This window comes from Melospiza melodia, chromosome 3 (assembly GCF_035770615.1).
Source record: "Melospiza melodia melodia isolate bMelMel2 chromosome 3, bMelMel2.pri, whole genome shotgun sequence".
Classification (NCBI taxonomy): Eukaryota; Metazoa; Chordata; class Aves; order Passeriformes; family Passerellidae; genus Melospiza; species Melospiza melodia.
The window spans coordinates 68,584,485-68,607,612 of NC_086196.1; the positions used below are offsets into that span (position 1 = coordinate 68,584,485).

At 39.5% G+C, this 23,128-nt stretch overlaps 1 protein-coding gene across 2 annotated transcripts in view; it reads right to left on the reverse strand.

Moving 5' to 3' along the window:
- Positions 1-23,128, reverse strand: part of KCNH1 (potassium voltage-gated channel subfamily H member 1) — a 181,430-nt gene that overhangs the window by 62,912 nt on the left and 95,390 nt on the right. For both annotated transcript variants that reach the window (XR_010027157.1, XM_063152140.1), the window contains exon 10: positions 15,559-15,755. Coding sequence is in view for 1 of the 2 variants with exons in the window: in XM_063152140.1 (XP_063008210.1) it covers positions 15,559-15,755 (197 nt within the window). In the remaining variant the exon portion in view is untranslated. The remainder of the gene's footprint in view (positions 1-15,558; positions 15,756-23,128) is intronic.

A 23,128-nucleotide genomic window follows, 5' to 3' on the forward strand; every position in this document is an offset into this window, starting at 1 on the left:
AAACCACCCTTCTCCCTGCTTCCTCAGGCTCCTGGTTCCAGCCCTGTCCCCTGAGAAGGTGATCCCACAACTCAGAATATTACTTGGTTCATGGAGTGTGAGATGTCCCTCCTGTCTGAAGGAACACAGCTGGTCACCTTCAAAGGCTGCTCAGAAGGTGTGGGGCTCAGCTGCTGGTGGGCAGAGCACAGCAAATCCCACATGCAGAGTAAATCTCGAAGGAAAACATGACCTGGCATTGTGCTCAGGCAGGGGTAGGCAGTGAGCATGGTGTGACAAGCCACTCTCAAATCCCACAGTTGCTAAGTGAGTCTGGGGAGTCTCAGCAACCCACAGTTGGCACTCACCCAGCAACCACGGAGCAGCAGCTCGATCACATGCTGTTTCTCTAAACTGCGAGGGCTGCAGGATGCAAGTGTTATATCTATTCTGGTCCTTAAAGCAGCTTTGTCACTCATGCTCACACAGGAGGAGCAGGAGCACCAGGATCAACCATGCACTATGTGGGTACCACATGGAAATACCAATTAAGATTGCTTTAGATGACCACTGTGGCAGAGGCCCAGCAGCACAACCTGTCCAGTGGGAGACATGGGCCTCATACCCATGCCACACAGCTTTTGAAGCAGCATTTTTTACAACAAAGTTTGGTAAATCATGGGACCAGGTTGCCCAGTGAGGTGGTAGATGCCCCATTGCTGAAAACATTCAAGGTTAATTGAATGGGACTCTGGAGAACTGATCTAGTTGACGAGGTCCCTGCTCCCTGCAGGGCAGTCAGACTAGATGACGTTTAAGGGTCCCTCTCACTATTCTGTGAGTCCAATTGGGCCCTGGCTTAAGGATGTGTTATGGTAGCCATAAGACACAATGCAGCGGATAACACCATGGTCTTGTGTCAGACTTTCTAAGTCTTGGGTACTAGAGCAACTTTGGATACAGACAGCTGAAAAAGGATCAGTAATGTCACCAGACATCTTCATGTTCTTCTGCTGGTTGCTTTAATAATATTCCTTGGAGATCACGAGAGTGTAGATGTTGCTGTATTGCAGCTTCTCCTGTCAGGAAGGAGCAGCAGACAGGCTGTCACATGGGGCAGTCTGAAGGGTTTCTTTGGGGGCCAGATAGGGGAAAAGTTGGTGAGATAATCTGAGGTTGCTCTTTGTTGTTTTTATTGTGTCCACCTGGTGTAGTAAAACTGAAACACTGAGCTGTCTCTCTCCCCAGTCACCAACTGCTGTCCTATAGCTTTGTGGATCACAGAGCATCAGCTGCTCCATTCATCCAGATTTCTTTCACCCACCTCCATGGAGAGACACCAGATGCTCCACTTGTCTCCTGCCTCTTTCTCTGTTTAACTAGCTTCTCTGCTGAGAGGCTCTCTTGGTACATGCAGCATTCAACAAGGGGAAGAAGGCCAAGCCTGTGTTTCAAGCACCTTTTTTCTGGCCTCTCCTGACAACCCTGTCCTTTGTTTTTGCTCATTCAGCTGCTTTCTTTAGCACACTTGTATGCACTATTAAATACTTACAGGCTGGGTTTTGTTTCAAAGCAGACACAAGGCCCTTAGCAAGACTGCAGCACAAAATCAGTCTGCTCTTCCACTACACAAAGCATAATTTCACATCCTATGCCACGTGCTGCAGACCTTCAAGGGTCTTCTACAAAGAGTACAGCATATGACTACAAAATCCTGGTTCCATTCCTCCTTGTCACTGAGGATCACTGTACAAGACAGCAAGTCAATCCTCTACGTTTCAGTTTCCCCTCACATAAGGAGAATAAATCATTCAGTATCTTATAAAAAAGGAAATAAAGAAATATAGCCCCATAAGAGCCCTCTGGATGAAGTACTCCATATCTGTATACCTTAAAATGTCCAGAAAAGAAATTCCAACATGTAATAAAATGAAAATATTATTAAAGCTAATTTGGTAGGGGCCTTATAAGTCTACAAAGTGTTTTTTCTGAACAGTTCTCTGAAGAGCATGATGGGGTTTGGAAAATCTTACTGATTGGAAAATGTGATGAAACAAGCAATATGCAATATTTAAGGAGATTCTCAGACAGCATACCAAGAAACACCCCCTCAGTATTTTTGAAGTTATGCCTTCACATCACTAACAAATATGCTACATAAATGACAGAGCAATTGAAAATTTAGGCAAATTTTATAAATTTTGGGAATATACTACCAACCAGAAGCCACAAGTTCTCCGGACTCCCTTCATGGCTGCATCTGCGTTACAGAATGGTTTGGGTATGAATGCTGAAGGTCATTTATGAACTATTTTGACTGTCAAACACAAATGGCCATTTTCAAGGTTGCTGAAAAAGACCACTATAATGCTTTTATGTTACAGGACATAACTGATCCCAAATGACACTCCAAATAAAAGCTTTTCATTATTTCTTCTTCCATTCACTCCATGAATTTGTCATTGGACTAAATGGGAATCTCCTCTTTCAGAAAGGGTATAGGATAATTACTGAGAACATGTAAGCCACTGAAACTTTTACTCCTACAAGATTTGCTGCTTAAGCAATTTGAAAAATGCAGGCAAGGAAAACCAAAGGTTAATATTTCTGGACTACACCAAATTTCTAATGGCAAAACCAATATCCATTTGTTAGAGCTAACATTATTTTCTTCCTCTGTTATTGCTTTGCATCTTAGCATGACCAAAGGTTACAGCATCCTCATATTTCCACTGTAGCCAACCATCTGATCAAGTATGTGATGGAAATCAACAGCAATTTTGTTTTCATTAATCAAGATAATAACTGGCCATAAATAACATCTTTGCAGTTACTGTGAGGTAACAGCAAAACCTTGAAAAACAACAAATTGCACATCTCCCTACTTAGAGGATGGGATGACTGCAACGAGCTCACTTCTATAGCATTACAAAGAATGCTGGAATTTACATGACATTTAAATTTTATACTAAATCCAGGCATCAACCTTGAAGGTGGGAGACACAGATGTATCTATAACAGTCAACCTGGGTATAACATTAGATCCTTTTACACTATTTTGTTTGGATTTGGTTTTTTGTGGGTTGTTTTAAGAATCAAAGTAAAAAAGAAGGTTCTAAAAGGGGAACATAATTCTGTATTTTCACACAAAGACAATGCTTACAAAAGTAAAGCATCTGACGTATTACAAAATTATTGTGGCAGAAATTTTCTTGGATTCTCTGGCATCAGCTGTGTAAATGAATAATGGAAAAAATGTGTTGTGTAGTATATTTATTACAGAGCATATGGGAGAAATGACCAACCATGAAGTACGTCAGAATGGTGGAAGCACATCCTCTGAAATTTTAACACGGAGGAACGATATGTTCAGATGAATTGCAAGGTAAAGCCAGGTTGGGGAATGCTGGGGAAATGTAGATGTGGTTTGCCAAGTCACAAAGAGTTGGAGAAGTGCATGTGTGGAGTGTTTGCTTTCTGTGTTTGGAAAAGACCCCAGGAGATGGCAACAAAAAGAACTACAAAGATATATGGTGGTATTACAGTCCAAACACTTCTTTAGTTGAGTATTGGGTTTTCACATTCATAATGCTGTACTAATTAAAAATGGATTTAACGAACTTATCACTTGATAAAAACCTGGTGAAAACATTATGCATTCTCACAGCTGCAAAGAGACACATAGGGTTTGAACCTGTGGTTAATTATGAACCCTTCATGTCCAGCTGCATGGCTGCTTGTGGATAGTGAAATTCCCATTCCAAGTCCTATAAGGACAGCATATTGGCACACTGAGTATACACTCAGAGTAGCTTACCACTGTGTGTGTGTGTGTGTGTGTGTGTGTGTGTGTATATATATATATATATATATATATATATACATATAATGTGTGTGCGTCCTTATATTTCTATATATACACATATATAAACACACAAGATGCTGAAGTTCACACCCCATTTTTTAATGTAAAAAGCAAAAGAGAAAATTAATTGGAACAACAAAAAAAGCCACTATAAGCGGGAGAATACTAGTATTTTCAAGTGGAGCTAAGATTCTTCTGCAGTCTGCTAATTTAGAAAAAAATACTCAAAAGAAGCTTAGTTCATTCACTTGTATAGGGATTTTACATTCTACATCAGTGTCCCATTTCTGTTTGAAAATCTGAATTAAAACAGATGTTTGACATAGCACATAACAAAGTGCACTTCCTTTTGAGGAAGGAATCATACACAATTTGAACAAAAACCCGGTTGCTGGCTGCAAAATTAACACCAAATAAGAGGGGATGATTTGTGATCCTACTCTCAGTGTATTTCTCAAAGTTGTTACACTGAGGCACAGCCCAACACACTCCTTAACACTTGACTTTAGCTGAAGGAACAGTTGGTAGCCACAGTTCCAGCAGATGACTGGCAAGGTGCCCTATCCAGTTTTGTTTGCAATTGGTTCATTCCCATGATGGCAAAGCGTGCTGGATTTCAAACTCAGAAACTCTCACAAGGCCACGCCTGGTTGTTACTCCACTTCAGAGGCAGAATCAAACACTCCAAAGCCTGGAATGGCAGCAGCCTGTAGAGCAGGCTGACATCAGACACCCAGGTACCTGCGTGACTGCTGGCAGCAGGCCTGAGGCTGAGCAGTGTGGCACGCTCCTGGCTGCTCTCCCCCAGCAAGATGCTCATCTAGAGGCAGCTCAAAGGCTGATTCTCAAGGATGGAGACAGGAAAAACATCAGCTGTCTACCCACATAGGTTAGCTTGACCTCTCAGTGTTTGCAGTCAAACTGGGAAACTGCTTTGGTTCACACAAAATCTTAACAGGATTTTTTTTTGTTGCATTTAAGGTGAACTACTTCTTCTATGCCCATCATGTGGCATAGCAAATAGAGCCCTCAGAGGAACTGTGGAGACCTGGCTGAGGCACACAGAGAAGAGAAGGACCTCCTTTGTCTCGCTGACCAAAAGCTCATAGTTATGATAAAAAGTCTCAACATTTCAGCAAGAAAACAGGAAAGAACATTTCAGCCAGAAAAGAGGAGCTGGAAGAAGCCTTTGGTCTGGAGCAAGGATCACGAAGTCTCTATACAACCTAGCTGCAACCTCCAGAGCTTAGTTTCTTCTGCTTTCCTTTTTTTTTTTGTTTGTTTGTTGTCCCATAGGGAGCAGTTATTTCAGCTTTCATTGCAGTGCCAAAAAGGATCAACTGGATCACTTAGATCATAAAGTTTGATTGCTCAAACATGTAGGTTGGCCAATGTAACTCAGCTTTCATGTTGCACAGTTATCTGCATTTTCTCTCCTTCATGGAGTACCTTGAACAGGTTGTGTTTGGATCTGCAGTCATATGAGTTCAGCCCTTAGTGACCCTAGAGGAGACCAGAAGGTCAAAGCTGTTATGCCAGGAAATCATTTCCTTTTAATAAGTTTTGTCCTGGACCCAGCTGCTTCCCAGACCAGAAAAAATCATTTTTAGAAAAAATGGAGGGTATCAAGTCACTGTTCTGTCATTTGCTTGGTCAGTAGTGCTTCACAGTGAAGCACCAGGTTATAACAAAACATAAACCCACTAGGCCACAGAGGTTACCATGACATTAACATAATTAGTGCAATTATAATACATGATAGAATGTGGCACACACATGCAAAAGAGCCTGGGTAGCAACATGAATATATTAGAAAGAGTGTGTGACATTGGACTTACTTGGGAGCTTCAGCAGTAAGTCAGTCACTGCACAAATATATATATATATATATATATATATATATATATATACGCACACACACACTCTTATGCACAGATAGAGATGGCAGGCACCAAAAAAACCTTGTACCTTGTGTTTTAAATTGGAAACACAGAAAAATTTTCAAACTCTCGCCATTCAGTCACAGTAAGCAGATGATTGCTTTGGAGAAAGGGTAGGAATTCCTTGAATTCCCCTGGAAAGTCCCTTCTTTGCAAGCTTGGTGGAGGGTTGCACTAAAGGACCCCATTCCACTTGACTGTGAGCAGGTGGTGGAGCACATGCGCATACTGAACACACCATGCAGACAGACTCCACATATTGCACTTCTACTTCTCTAAATCAACACATTAGTAAGGAAAAGTATGAGTTTGAAACTGGGATTAATCCTTCCTTTCACTCTTTTCACAAGGAAGACTAGATTCCCAGACTGTGTAAGAGCAGCTACACTCTTTTGGATTATTGTCTTCTGTCCCTGGTGGTGGGCCAACATTTAGAACTTCCTCAGTTCCTAGGAAATGCATTTTCTATTTTAAAAAGGCTTGGGGGAGCTATTCTGGGGAATCCTCATTCACTCTGAATAACTTTTCTCTGTATTAAAATTATTTCTATGCTTTAGTCTATGTGGGTGGAGGAGGGTAAAAATCAAAGTAATGCATTTTCTTCTGTTGGGATAAACAAGTTGGTGTGGGTGTGTGTCTCATGTTTAAATGAGACAAAACCTTTTTTTAACGTCAACTTTCTATTACTCATCTGAAAATAGCTTCACAAAAGCCAAATGTGTCTTTTTTAAGGATTAAAACAGTATGAAAACAAATTTTATTTTAATTCACTATCAACCTTGTTAAGGGCATTTTCCATCTACTCAAAACAGCTTTCTCATTTATAGAAAAACTTTAAGGACACTCGACAGATTTTAAAAAAGTCAGAATTTTTTATTTTATATTTAAGACTGAGTATTTTATGGGTCACTGATAAAAAAACATTTCAAAGACAATTCAAGCAGGTCTCCTCAAAATGTGATAAAAACAAACCAAGCATCAATTCAGTTTCTGGATTGATGAATGAAGTGCTTAACTACAATTTCTGGCTGACCAGAACTCCTTCTGTTTACTGCATTTTCCTTCCAAGTACTAACATAGAATTGGAATGTCTTTATTGACTTAACATTGACATAGTTTTCTATGTTTTTATGTTTCCATGTGTTTTTCTGTTAGAAAACACATTGTCAAATAGTCAGAATTCTGGGCTTACAAATTTAGTCAGCACAAATTTAATTCCTAATTCAGTGATCAGAGTGCAAATGATAGTTAAGAATTTAGTGACCAGCATGGGAAAACCTATAAATCTACAATAGCACAGAACAGGAAATATTCTCTTAACTGAAGATAAGTCAAGGCAGTTATGGTTTTAGCACCAGCTTCATAAAAGAATCATATTCTTCCATTTTAAGGTGATTTGGAAGTTGAATTTCACCCATACCAGCTCTTCCATCAATTTTATTGATGATTAATAATATCTATTGACGACTGCATTGCTTTAAATGGGATTTGCTAGTGAATGGCCTATCAGAACTTCAACACCTCAATATTTCTATGAAGAAATACACAGCTTGCTCTGCATGGCATACTAAGTTACTTCTTTATAACAACTGTGCAGACATTATACTACAGCACCTAAATGTATGAAAATTACTCATTATTCATAGTAGCAGAAGGCATCTCAAACATGTGATGAATTCATTAAATCAGTTTAGAAGGGATTAGTCATTTAAGAGCATTCTGAAGAAGCATTTTGCTACTTACCCGCAGAGCTTTATCTAAGCTAAAATTTGCATGACAACATAGCATGCAGTGAGTAACAGAACAGCTTTGTTGTGTGGTTTGGGTCTGTGTGGTGAGGGTTTGATGGCAGACAGGCTGCAGAGGTGGCTTCAGTGAGAAGGCACCAGGACCTGTCCCTGTGTAGGACACAGCAAGTTGTGGTTTGCTCCAAGGCTGACCTGGCTGAGCCCATCAGCAATGGCAGCAGCACCTCTGTGGTAACACATTTAGGAAAGAGTAAAAAAGCACTGCTGCACTACAGCAGCTGAGAGAGAGAAGTGAGAACATGTGAAAGAAATTCTGCAGACACCACGGTCAGAGAAGAAGGAGGGGGAGGAGGAGGAGGCACTCCAGGGGCTGGAGTAGAGATTTTCCTGCGACCCATGGTGATGACCATGGTGGAGACTGTGGAGCTGCAGGTTATCCCCTCTGGCTCATGGAAGCCCATGGTGGAGCAGACATCCACCTGCAGGCACTGAGGGGGCCTTGAAGGAGCAGGTCCTCTGGCCAGGACCTGTGGCTCCCCAAGGGATGCATGCTGGAGCAGCTCCTGAAGGACAGCTCCCCCTGGAAGGGACCTGCACTGGGAAGTTCCTGAAGAACTGCTGCCTGTGGGAAGGGACATACATTGGACAAGTTTGTGAGGGACTGTCTCTCATGAGAGGGACCTCATGCTGGAGCAGGGTGAGTGTGAAGAGAAAGGAATGGCAGAGAACAAGCATTATGAACTGACCACAGCCCCCATTCCCCACCTCCCTGTACTGCTCAGGGGAAGGAGACAGAACACTTGGGAGTGAATTTGTGCCTGGGAAGAAGGGAAGGAATGGGCAGAAAGCATTTTTTAGATTTTTTTCTTATCTGGCGTTATCCCACTCTGATTAATTTGTAATAAATGAAATTATTTGTTTTGCCCTTGATGGCAATTGGTAAGTCATCTCCTTGTCCTTATCTCTCAACTCATAAACTTTTCATCTTCTTTTCCTCTCCCTGTTCTGTTGAGAAGAGGGAAGTGATAGAGAGGCTTGGTGGGCACCTGGTAACCAGTCAAGTGGCAACCAGCCTTGGTGGTAACCAGCCAAGGTCAACCCACCACAGTGTTTTATACTTCCTAGTCAATTATGTTTTCTACTGTACACACACATCCTCACTATGTAAACTATTTGTCTGTAGCCAGATCTTCCTCTCCCTAGGGCTCCAGGCCATAAGCATTAAATAGAACAGAAACAAGTTTACAATTTTGGAACTTTTGGAAAATAGATAATGGAGTTACTTTGGCTTGAACACAATCACATGCATCAACAATCACTGTAGGTGTATGAATGTTAAAAGCTTGCAGCTCATCAAATCCTCTCTAAGGGTGGGTGGTAATGCTTTACCTGAAGGGGTCCAACAAACTACAGAGGAGGAAGAAATCCGAGGTCCTGCTGAGAGCATAAGGCTTCAATTCATTGACAGACATAGCACTAAAATCATCCACAGAAGATGTGCAAACTTTATGACACACACAGTGCCTCAGAGCATTTTCAGTACAGAGTGTAAAGTCTATTTGACCAAAAATCTGAGGGCCAGCAAGACAGTTCTCTGTGAGAGATAGGAGTTAAGATGTCCAAGGCCAGAGAAAAGATGCAGAAATGCATTATGGAATCTAATAATGATGAACCAGAATAAAATACATTTTGTTTAGACTGACATAAAGAAACTGTGTATACAAGAGTATCCGACTCCCTGAACAGCTTTTAAAAAGCAGCATGGGAAAGAACACAGTGCTTAACTGTTAATTTACATTTGGACAGTTTTTTTGGAAATTGACAACTTTGCCTCCTTGGGAATTTGGCATAATTCACAAGCCACAGGCCCTTCCAGACATCTCAGTCATGTCCAACATCCTCAGTTTTCAGTGCTGTAAGATGCACGCCAGTCAAACATCAAAATCCTCTTCCCACAGGATTTGTGGGATTGTTTTGGTGAGTACAAACACAGGAGAAAGAAGCAGGCTGTCAGTTTGACCATTATGAAATCCATCATCAAATGGGACAAGATTCTAAAATTAAAACCTTTCTCTTCTCAGTGTAAGAAAGCTTTGTTGAAACCTTCCAGCAATTCTGGCTTTTGTGTACCAGAAAAAATTCTGGGATACCATTTTGAACCTCCATCATGAAAAAGAATTTTAAAACTTGTCATGCGAAAAGGCAGAATATAAGGCCATGGACTGCCCCTTTGAAAACAAACTGCTTCCAATACCCACTGAGATTTAAAATCAGGGTTTGAGGCACTCCTAGCTGAAATGTAGGATTTGAGAGAGGTTCTCTCTCTAGTTAGAGCTTACACTATCAAAAGAAGAAAGATTAAGCTAATGCTGAAGAGGAAAGCACAATTACATTTCAAAATTGCTTTTTGAAAGAGATGCTGGGAGTCCTGTCCACTGGCACAGTTGGAATACCATAGAATACACACACTTCTAAATGTACAAAAGCAAGTACTGTTACACTGCCAAGGAGAGAGACTATTCTGTTACAATCACTGCTCTCTCAAGCATGTTCAGACTAGGAGCTTTGGCTCTAACTCACTAAATCATGCTTGATTTGTAAAAATGCAGAATATTCTTTGCCACTTTCACTCCAACAAAATCCCAGTAACATACCTAGATCCTACTGCCCTCCTTCTTTTATATTAGGATACAAATTTCAGCTTCTGGGAAAGCTACTTGCGCTTTCTATCATGACACTCCAAAGTATTCAGAATTAGTCATTTAATCTCTATCCAGGCTAAAATGGCTTACTAGAGAAATCTCAGCTTAATAAATTATGTATTAGAATTCTCCCTTTTATGTAGTGTGAGCAGACATTTGAGCTATAACATCATTTATGGCTGCAGCAGAATGAAATGAACAAATGCAGGGTGGTACAACCCAGTGGAAGTTAATATTGGTCACAAAGCTCGTGCACATGGAAAGAAGCAACTGCCAAAGCCAGAACATTTGCCAAAGGCCTTTCCCATTCTTAAAGACAGCAAACTTGCATCCTACCACAAGCCAAAGACTTGGTAGCTATGGAGGAAAACTTGCACCCCACCACAAGCCAAAGACAGGTAGCTATGGAGGAAGCTTTTATCTTCTTATAGCTCTACCAACCTGGAGCTATGACATCCAGTTTGGAAACCCAGAAGTGTTTAAATATTTGGTGGGAACAACCAGATCTCTTCCATCCAGCCTGTGAATCCTGCTGCCCTCCCAGCCTGCAGCATTTCCTTTGTCCAGCGTACCTTTCACGAGGGTGAGTTTGTCACTTGACTATCCCACAATACCCCCAGTGTCTACACTCTGGTTCCCCTCAAAGACTCCAAAAACAGAGAGAAACACCAAGTTAACCTGCTGTTTTAATTTCAGAACATTATTACAGCAAGTATTGCTCTGAAAAAACCTCTCTCAGTTTCCTTTCAGCTGCTAAGTCTTCAAGTCCAACACACAGCACCTGCAGACACAGACTGCAGTTTCAGTTTCTTAGGAGGGTGGAAAGAGAGATGCAGCAGATGATTATCCCCCTGTTCCCACTTAGATGAACATTTCAGTGACTGGCAGCAGAAGGAGTTAATTAAAGGTCTGCTTTCTCCTTTCCTTTAGGAAAAATAAAAAGTTTTCTAAGTCTGAGCTCCACTCTGAGGTAACTAGACAACTAATAGCTTCAGGAGGGATTTTAGTCACTTGAGGAAACTGCTCAGGAAGTCACCTGACAGCAAGCTGACACTTTCAGAAAAGAGGATATTTCACTGGCATTTGCTGAGAAAGTGAGTGAAAGGAAACTGCTTTCACAGCACAGACAGGGACAATAATGACATGCCAGGCACAGAGCACTGGAAACTTCTCCCTTGGCCACAAAGTCTTTAAGTATCACAGACAGTAACCTTTTACACCTGCAGGCCTGTTCTATGGAAGGCATAGAGGGGATACACAGACCAGAGGTGTCCTGCCCTCCCAGCCCAGCTCAAACCACATTCAAGACAAGCATGAAGAACAGCACAAGGCGGGTTGCCTTTTACTTTGCCCAAATCCAGCTCTAGGTTCAGCTAAGGTCAAGACCAACTGAGCAGTCTGGGTGCCTTCCAAAGTACCTGCATGTTTGCTTATTTCTGTCACAGCCATCAGCAGAAATGCTGGGAAAAGAGTTTTAGCAGGTTTGTTTTTACCCCAACTGGCTTCAGCAATGGTATTGAAACAATTAGATCGGATTGGACGTTCGTAAACAAGCCAATGCCATATCCACTGCAATCAGTGATATGTTGACAGATGTTAATAGTGTTACACATGCTACCCTTCAAAATAGAGCAGCAATTGATTTTCTTTTACTGGCACATGGACATGGTTGTGAGGAATTTGAAGGATTGTGTTGTATGAACCTGTCTGATCATTCTGAATCCATCCACAAAAGCACACAAAAGCTGAAAGATTTGACAGCTCCAATTAAAGAAGATGGTGGATCCTGGTTAGATGACTTGTTCCAAGAATGGAGCTTTGCACCTTGGCTAAGGCAACTTTGCAAGATAGGTCCATATGTGTTGGGTGTTTTGGTAGTTATATTAGTAGTAATACTGTGCATACTTCGGTGTGTGCGACAAATGATGGACAAAACTATCACAGTTTTTATCACACAGGAGGGAGAGGTAGGAAATGGATTCATAGAGAGCTCTCAAAATCTCACAGAGAAGGTGGATGAAGGTGTAGACATGGAGGAAGGTTTTGAATTAAGGCCTTGGAATCAACGAGACTTTTTTGAACAATGACTTGTAATTGTTATTAGACATAATTTATGCCCTTTGAGCGAACTGGACTTCCACAGCATTAAAATTGCTGTGTTGTGATATAGCAATGATTAGTGCGAGCAAAAAGATGCTTTAAGTAAGTAATAAGCAGATATACGATAATAAAGATACAAAATGCAAAGTAGCAATAAATGAAACAGTTACGAAGGTTTCTTTTTAGGTGAACTGAGAGGGGGAATTGTGGGAATCCATAAAATCAGAGGGTCTTGGGAAATCTACAAAAGGCAGGTCTCAGAGACAGTAGAACTGTGATTAGAGCTAAGCAGCAGCCATGAGATAGGTCAGCAGAAAAATTATGTAAGAAGTAGAAAAGTAAGGACAAATACAACAATGGTCTGTATATTAAAACTTGTCTAGAATAACTCCCTAAGCTACAGAAAAGTTATCTAGCAAGATGTTAGGAAGCTCTAAACTTAATAATGCACTGGAGCTCTGTGCATTGTATCTTAAGGCTTACAAGTAGGTATTGTATTCGAAGTAAGCAGGCATTGTTTTAACCAAAGGTATGTGAGCTTATAGTGGTTGGATAGAACTACTGTCAATATGCTTTTGCTTTGTGTGATCGGTCAAAAAACTTATAAAGCAAGTTGTAACATTAAGTTCTTTGTCTGCTGCCTGTGATGTGAGCTGCTGGCACCTTCCCATTGTCATAACCCTGTAATGAGACTGATGCTGGAAAATCAAACAGCTCAAGGCACGTTCCTGGCAGTCCCATCCCGTTGGTGATTTGTACATAGACCCCGGCCGGGGACAAAGCTGAGTGAAACCAGGCTACAAAAAAAATCACCCAGCCCTACATAGTGGCACTCAGTATCACAACCAGCTACAGGCATATGTGCCCTGAAGATGGGGACACCTCACAGGAGTAACTGAGTCTAGAAATATAAGATCTTTCTGAAAAAAAAAAAAAAAATCCCCCAAAGCTGCTTTTTCATGTATTTGGAATCTGTATTAATATATTTGGGAGGAATATACAGTATCTATGTTTCAACTAATTGAATGCTTTTGGAGCCAGAGATGGAACTGTTTATTGAAATGAAAAGTGTAATTCTGGTATTTATACTCTAAAGGATATGCAATACATCACAAATGTAACCAACAGAAGGTACCAGTTCATCTTAATTCTACAAAATTCCATTTGCAGAAATAGACCAGAGAAGTGTTAGAAGCAACAGGCTGGGGAGCTATTTCTATAAAAAACCAAATCACAGATATTTAAACCAGAATAAATTCTAAATTCTAAAAAGTTGCCTTTTAAAGTGCATCACCTCAGATCGCTAAAGTATTGTACCTTCCACGCATTTCCAAGAGCATATATGATTCACATTATTTAACATTTGCATTCTGATTGCAATCAGCCTTCTTTTAATAAAATAGTGTTACAGTCTGTTAACTTAGAACCATCAAATTCTCACTTCCATTATCAATCAATGCCACTTTTCTGCTGACTGCAACTCAATTAAAATCCAATTATTTAAATAACTGGATGGAAATTGCTATCATAAGATGTACATTTTTATTAGGAACATTTTGTATAGAAAATTGACAGCACAGAATTACTGATGCTGCAGTTAAAAAATGTTTCGTAACCTGGGCTGGGAAAAGCAATGCTAATAAATATGGAGAGACAGTGGCACTACTGGAGTAGGTATTTGATTCTAAAGCCGGGCCTTTTGGCTCAGATCAGGTCAAAAATAATTGAATTCTGCTAGCATTACTATGAGTTTTGAAAAAGTTGGTCCTTCTAAGCCTCAAAGCTTGCTATTTCTACAGATTTTTGAGAAAGAAAAAAGTAATTATATATTCTGAGAGCATCTTACCACATTAGCCACAGAGTTAATTATAAAATATGTCAGTCAATGATACTGATTCTTGAGGTGACAGCAATGTCAAATTCCTTCATTTATTTTATTTCTTACATTAACTAAGACCGAGTAAGGAGCTGTTTATTAACAGGACATCTCTCTTAATTTGCTTGCAGCTGTGTACCTTCACTTGAAAAAAACTACTTAGGAGGAAATCCCCAAGTAAAAATTTGCTTCTTAGTTTTTAATCACATCAATTTTCTACCAGAGCTCTGATTTATTTCACCAAAGTGTGGATCACACATTCTTCTTTCATCCAACACTAAAAAGCTGAACTCTTTTATACTGATAACATATGGAGATAAAAAATACCATCATACTACTTTACTTTCTGTATGCCAATTCTATATATTTAAAAAAATCTTTAAAAATGTCCAGTTGAAAAGTGTAATCTCATAAAATAGATTTAAAATATTAAAAGATTTCTCTTTTTTCAGGTCTAATTATCTAGGACTCACTTGGCACCTGGAAATTACAATAGAGAATCATTTTTAGGAACAAAAAAGTTTCCTATCAAACATATTTCTTTAGCTGATCACAAATACCCCTATAAAGCAAGTACAGGTTCTCTAATGTATTTCTTTTCAACGTAATATTATTGTCTTCTACCTTGCATCATAAAATCCTATCATCTGCATTATACCCACTACAGTTTTAATAAATTTCTGCAGAGGTTGTTCACTGAAGATTACACAGAGGATTTAAACTGGGCTATTAGATTATGATTACTTGCATTTGACAAAATAACTTGAAACGGCACACAACAAGGAATGAAAAGAGCCAAAAAAGCAAGGATAAGAAAATGTAAATATTATAGATAAGCAAAGTCATTCCAAAATGTGATTTATAATAAAAGAAACAACTCTTGATAGAATGTCGTGTTCATATTACTTTTCCATCATGTCTACTGTACTTGACTTTTCTTCTATATATTATATTTTATATCTTCCCTGTCATTTTCCTTGTGATTTCAGGCAACACCTCTAAAATATTTTTAGATGCTTTACAAACTGAAGTTGCATTACATAGTGAACACTGTTTATCTCAAGTGCATGACAGTTTTCATAGATGCTGGAACCGGTTTACCTCCTGGAAATGTATAATACTTTCACATACATACAGTCTAGCTCCCTCTGAAGCTAGCACTGGAATAAATACTCAGAGCCTTTTGACTCTATATGCCAGCAGGGTATCCCAGGCAAGCTCTGAAAAGTCATCTTATAAAAGGGTGCGCAAGAAATTCCAGAACTCAAGTCATTCCATTTTTTTCATGCAGACAGTCCTTAAAAGTGAGATAATTTACATGATGTATGTTAAAATCACAGCTACTTACCCTTTTTCTCAAGTTGTAGGTCAAAATGAGATTTCTGGAGAAGGAGTGTGAAAAGGCAGTGTAGAATTCCAGCACTTTCTGCAAGGCATCCCTTTTAATCACATGCAGATCACAGTAAGTCAAAGCCCTCACATTAGCACAGGACTGGGCGAGAGTCGACTCCTTCCAGAACACATCACCAAAAACGTCTCCTTTGCCTACAGAAAATCAACAGCATTGCTTTCATTAACAGCAATATTTCCATCAAAAATATAAAAGAACAGACATCTCATTCATGCAGTCAAGTTTCTTCTACTTTTGCACTCAGGAAAAAAAAAACTGTCGGGGAAAAAACCAACTTTGAAATATTTAACTGATAACTTTTTTCCATTATCTTTTTCTTAATTACAACAGCCCACAAAACTTCATAAGAATAAATCATACTTTAAAAGAGTTCTATGTGACAAGTCTCCTTTAAATATCAATAAAGGTCTTTTTCTAAAAATCAAGAAAAGTGCTTCATTCTCGGTGCATATTTTCTTCTGATCCCTTTCAAAGAAATTAATTAAGAGGAAATGGTTTTTCCCTTCCTCCTTTTAACTGTCACACAAAGGATCTGTTTCTTATATCTGTGTTGTTGATTTTTCTTTATCTGGCTAACATTTACCCACTGTTGTGTCAATAAATTCATCCTGTATCACACATCAGTGCAGCTACAGTCTGCAGCTAAACTGAGTCCAAACCAAGAAGAGTACAATTAGTTATCCCCAAGATAACAATGGCAAGGCATGAAAGTTCAGCTGTTTCTCACTGGAAGGAAGCAAAGAGCCATTTCCTCATGTGCATGTCTGTATGAGCTTGGGGCAGCAGTGAATACTGTGGGATACTGCAAGGATGGCATTTGCACCAGTCTGGGCACTACAGTGCAGGGCATGTACACCAAAATCCAGCTGAGGAGCAATCCTGAAATTGTCAGGACTTAACTGGCTGAACCCCATTTCAGGCTGGGCACAAATGGACTATGTAGGAGAAAGTTACAAGTTTACTTACAAGAGTAATGGTTTTTTCCCCTCTGTTTTCCAATACATAATGCCAACAAAAAAGGAATTCACTTGTGACCTTGATAATGAAAAGCTATACTTTCCTTGTTTTGAAATTAGTTTTCCTCCCAAACTTCTGCTGTGCTGTATCATCACTGCCCATCTCTCTAAGGACCAATGACATGGAAATACATTCCTGTCTATCAAGTTTTGATAGGAATGGTCCATTGTCTTAAAAGTAATACCTTGCCCATAGCAATTCTTAAATCCAAAGCATCAAAATATGTATTAGTTTACTGACTTCACCCAGGTTCTTTTAGATTCCTTCCCTAAATAAATCATCATTTTTGAAAGCCTATATAAAGTCAAGAGAACTATCATGAGTAAAGAGTTCAGAAAGAAAACCTCTAAATATAACTCAAAATTGCCATCTCAGTCCTTCAACTGTACTTCCACCCTTACCTAATCTCTTCCACTAGATGATAAGCACTTTTTCTTTGGGAAAAAGCTATCAGCTTGATGTTAAACTACCCTGAATTGCAATAAGTTGTTATTAACTCTGATGTGTTCCCAGTCTTACACAGAAGACCTACACCATCCACCTCACATGGATCAGTTTAGATCCTGACTGCTTTGGACTTTATTTTAATTTTAAATGTGTCTATACACTAAAACCACCTGTTGTGTTACCACATTTTTCACAAAACTAGGCAAAGGCACCATAAAGATAACCTTTCTTTCACCTCTAGTCTCTTGCATAGGACAATGCCAACATCTGGAAAGAGTACAAAAGCTTCATATCACCAAGCATGGTGGTAATCCCACAGACCAGTAAACACCTTTTCTTTTTAATAGCAATGACTTTTCATATTTTCAATTATTTGTATGGTTTCTGTTAGCAGATACATTAAAAATGGCTAAAGAAAAAAAGCTTCCATGCAGTCGAAACAGATCATCTACAAGGCTTTCAGACAAACACACAATATATTCAAAACTGAAATGAAACAATTTTTACACCCCATAAAAACCGATATGCTTCACTGGGTAAAAATGGATTGTTTGCCTTTGGAATAAATATGCTTTTATTCACAATCTTCCAGGCAATTAGCTAAACAACTGTTTTAATTAACGCTCTAGAATCTATCAAGCATTGAATTGTGCCATCACTGATGAGCAACAGTTAGAGCTGCTAGTCCAAGCACAAGGGAGAGGAATTCTAACTCATTTCTAAGAGCATTGCTTAACATCTCCAGACAAGTTTCCCTACCCTAAAATGACAGCCATTATGTTACTGCCTCACAGTAATGTGATAAATAATTAGCACAATCCAAGCACAAACACCAAGGTGCTGCTGTGCCTACCTCAGAAATGAGGTACAACAGAAGATAGTTATATCTTACTCTTCTTGGGGAATTTAACTCTGCTTTTCTCATAACACAGACACAATTTTGTCCCTCACTTGTGGCAGCAACCACAGTTTCCCTTCACTATTTTTAACTCTTCCATCTGAAAAAATCTCCCTCCTGCAATGTCCTGCTGCCTCCCATTAGAGGCAAGAGGAGCACAGGAAGGAGCTGGGTCTGCTGGGTGCCTGCTGAGCCAAACCAGAGAAAACCAACACATGAGCGACAAACTCAAGTCAGATCACAGAAGACCCTGCTTTTAAGAAACAAACTAAAAAACCAAAAGAAATTGTGCTCTTTTATTAAAAAACTTCCTAGAAGTTAACAGCCAGTGATCTAGCTGAAAACGAATCCTACACTGTACTTGAGTTTCCAAAGCAAGGCACATGCAAGCACCTCATTGCTTTATTTCTGTCAAGTCCATTTTCTAAATGATGCGTACCAAAAGTATCAAATTTGATTGGAGATTCTTAAAAAAAAACTTGTTTGGCATTTATAGAAAAATGAGGGGGGGAAGGAGCAGTAGAAATCTACACGGCAAGGAGGAATTAAAATTCCACCCAGGATTACCTGCACTCCATTAGAACAATTGGCCTCTTATGCATAATAAGGAATTGCATACCATCTCCCTTTGTCTATATGTTCTCCACAAAGTAAGATCAACCCCTGTGGGAAAAGGAATCAAAAAAAAGGGGGGGGGGGCAGACTAAGTGGGTGTTTTATCAAAACCATCTGTAGTTGGAAAGCAAGAAGGGTATGGTGATACTTCTGAGGCAGAAGGTGCTTGGCAAAGTCCAAGGGCTGCCTTAAGGAACCTGAGCCAAAAGCCTCTTTTTATACATAACTCCAGGCTTTAGGTATTTCACCTTACCTTTGAAAAAAGATTAAAAAGCCAGAGAAATGCAGATGGCCGTTTGTTTGTCAGTACTTTGCATTTCTCATTCCCAGCTTGCTGAATTCCAGATGTTTGCCAGGAACATTATCTGTCAATCACACTTAAAGTGGATGATCTAAGCTTTTACCATCAATCATTTATATTCCCTGCTGGATTTATGGGCTGAGGACATTTTCCACCATCAGCTCAGCATGCATTGGAAAGCCAAACAGTTTTCTGCCTTTTATGTTTCCTTGTTTGTTTTAATTATAATAACAAGTCCCCAAACCCAGATATATTTAAACTGTGAAGAAATGTTTTATAAAATTGTGTGTTTCCATCTTTATTCTTTCCCAGTTTCTTCTCTACATCAAACTTGCTGTTTATCTTACAAGTGAAAAGATGATTTCTCTGTTCCCACTGCCAATTCAGCCTGAGTCAGGCATAAGGCCAGGCCACATCCTGAAAGCAGCACCAGTGGTGAAGATCTGATTATTGCAGCTTACTCAGGTGCTCTGCTGGTTCTGAGCAAAGAAACTCTCACATTACAACTGAACTGCCTTGATACCACAACAACTCTTGGCCTTTTCACTCTTACAAGGGGAAAGACTGAGAGCTCTTCTCTCAGGCAGAAAATACTCTACTCCAAAAAAACATGACTCATGTGGAATATGTGTTTGGCTGACAACTTTTGGGTTCTGGGTATCTGGAAGTGCTGGTGCAGTTTTGGTGTGATAGCTGAAGATGAAGCTATGGATTCATGTATTGCAGGTCTTCCAAGTCAGTATGGATTTTGAAGGCATTCAGATGAGCCCATGGATTTTCAGTACATCAGACAAAATATTCATGTCTGAGCCATTCTCAAAGCAATAGTAATCATTTTTACAGCAGCCACTAGTAGAATCTAGGTCATGTCCCCTCCCAATTTGCCTTCATCTGCATGTTTGAACAATAGAATTAGACCTGACAGTATCAGCAGATACAAAGATCAGACAGAATGACCAAATATTGCTTATGGTTGAGCAGCGAATGATCAGACATTGCTCAGTTCAATGGCAATGCAGTACCAAGCATATCTTGGCAATCAGGTGTTTAGCAAACACATCTGTGATCCTGATCCACAATGATTTTCCCAGCACAGCTCCCCAGAGCCCCCACACTGGCCTGCACCCTCAGGATTGCTCTCCACCTCCAAGCAGTGGGAGACACCAACTGCTATAAAAGCAAACACACAGATTTTCTAGGGTCAAACTCCCCCTGTGATCCTCACATGATTTTTTGCCTTCAACTGAAAATCCTTCCCTCTTCCCTCATTTCCTCCAAATCTAAAGCATGCAATTTAAACCTTCCCACTTTACAGGGAGAAGAAAGATTCAAGGAAAGTAAAGATAACAGAGCAAAAGTAATTTTCCCTCTTGGTGCATTAATGCAACAAAACCTGGCAGCCAGAAAAAAGCAGAACTACCATTTGGCAATGAGGTGGAGTATTCAGTGTCTGTCCTGCAGATAAATTGCACAACTTGACAGCCACTCAATAGCCACAGTCTGGCTCTCCAGCACAGTACAGCCAGCAGGAGATGATGCATGGAAGTTGTTTGCTGCTTTGGATTCTCTTAAGATTTCTCAAGTGCAAACTGAGACATGTAATCAAAAGTGAATGACCAACTGCACTGCAGAGAATATATTATTTTTCATTAACCGGAGGTTTCAACTACTCCTTTCCTCTAATTAGACCTCCAAAACTCCTGAGTATCTTTGCCACAGAAACCAAAGCAAGTGTTACAGAGGTAACAAACTGAAGTTGCTCTTTCAGTGATTTGCCTGGTTCACGAACAGAAACACAGAGTATCTGTTTATGCTGTAAACCACAGTCTGGCAACATTTTGCAGACAGTTTACTACACAACTGCATCAGTTTTCTCTGCTGAAACACATTACTGTACAGATAAAAAAAAAGTTATTTTAGAGATGAGTAGCAACAACATGATTAAGTTACTGCTAAATTTTCTATTATTGTTGCTGCAATTAAGATGCTTATTTGTCTCACAAATACAGAATATAGAATTATATTTCACTACTTGATGTACTGTGAAGAGGAGTTTTAAACATCAACTGGGCCATACCAGGTTTATTCACAAAAAAAGCCAGGAGGCTTCACCAGAATCTGCATGATTTATCCTTATTTGCGTTTTAATGGTTACTATAAAAATGTTATAAACATGTGGGCAGTTTGTACAAACTCAGAGGATATGCAGTAGCAGGTAATTGGAGTAATAAATATATTTGAATGTATTTGCATTGGTTAATAATAGGAAAAACACAGCTCAATCTGTGTTGTCATTGCATGGGCAGTGCTAATTCTCTGACAAAAAAAAAGAACAAACCTATTTAAGAAGTTCAAATTGCATTATCCTCTGAGTTACTTCCCTGATTACTTAGGGACAGCTTTATATTATAGGTATTGCTTTAAACATATATTAAAGCCCCAAAATTGTATTTTTTTTTTCAGACAAAGAATTCACAGGAGTTTAAATAGCAAGTTTTGTGTTCTGAAATATAGAAAGTAAACGTTGAAAACCTCATGAAATTTGCATCTACCCTACAAAAAAAAAAAAAAAGATAAAAAAGACAAAAATATTAGTAAATTAGTTCAGTGGTTCACCTGCCAGAAATCAGGGTCTTTATAGAAAGCTGACTTCCTTGCTAAATTATAATTTCTACCTCTTCACACCTCTTGTTGCAGCATACACACAAATATGATGTGATGATGTGCAAGCCTTCCTAACACAGATATCCTGAGATACCAAGGGACATGCTGGAACAAAGAGCCTCATCCCACCAGATCTCAATTTCAGCTCCCAGTGTCCTGCCAGACACTGCCAGCTTCCAAGGGGGACTTCTTCCACACGCAATGCTGTTGGACTGTTTAAGAGCACATTATGCAAAGGTGTCTAAATTCAGCACAATAAAACATTAAACACACCCAGAAGTTCCCTACTGAGGCCTCTGAATACTCCTCCTCCTCAGTTACTCCAGCAAGTCATCAAATGTTTTAAAAATCTGTTTTTCCAACACCCTGCGCAGTCTTAAACCATCTACAAACAATATTGGACAGGAGCTTTGGCAATTCATGCTTTTAATGTCTGTCAGAAATTAGACACAGAACAAACAAAAAGTTTCAAAAATGGCAAGTCCTGATATCAGACCACCCCAGATGTCTGGAGGACATGTGCCATGTGGGATAAACCTATATTTCTGAATAAGCGTTTTAGTGCTGCTCCTTCATCCACCATGAAATTAAAATTTTATATTAATGTAGACCTCTTTATGCCACGTCCTTTTAAAAAGTTTAGCTGCCTCTCCATCTGTAATGCTTTTGCTAAGTGTGCCTGGACACTCACTGAGCAAATCAGACTCTGAAAATTGTTCCTTAGGTTGATGTTTCTTGAATTGCTTCATAGAAACATGCAACTTGTCCAACCTGCCTATATAAATCAACCTAAAAAAACCTTACCTTTCAACTATAAATAGAAAAAGCACAATGGAACTACTGAGGATAAAGATGGATTTTAATTTCAATCATTCCTTTGTCAAAGCACTGCTGGTCATGTTGCAGTCTTATTCAATAACAAAAACAATGCTGAGATGTTAGATACTGTCAGAAAACTCTTAATGCCATCCATAATCCTGCAACCATTTCTTAAGCCTGAGAGCTCAGGAGCTTGGCATTTTTAACACAGAGAGGTGTACCTAAATTTAAAATTCAGGTGAAAAATGAAGCAGACAAGTATGGGACTTCTTCAAGGGCTTGGAATTAGGCTCTAAAATAACAGAAGGCTCTAAAATTAGGCTCTAAAATAACAGAGCTAATCTTTGAAAATGGAGTACAACATAGAGGAGTTCAGGGAAATCAGAGCTAGCTCAGGTACTAGGGACAGACTAAAAAGAGCAGCCTGGAGTCAGTTAACTTATCTGCCATCTTCATGTCTGCTGAGAAGCAGTTTTCACACGACTGTGTGGAAGTTGCAATGTTTTGCATGGAGAGGGTCTAACACAGACAATACATGTGCACTGCTATTGTCCCTCCTCTAAAAGAGACCATCCCTGTGGCACAGCTGCCCTTGCAGTCGGCACTGTCCTATCTGGATGCAAATCTGTCCCACCAAAATCTGAATCAATCCTCTGGTGTCTACATCTGAACAAAATGCTTACGGCTAAATGAGTAAGCCAAAGCAATTGTAAAGAAAACAAACAATTATTCTTATAACATTTCTT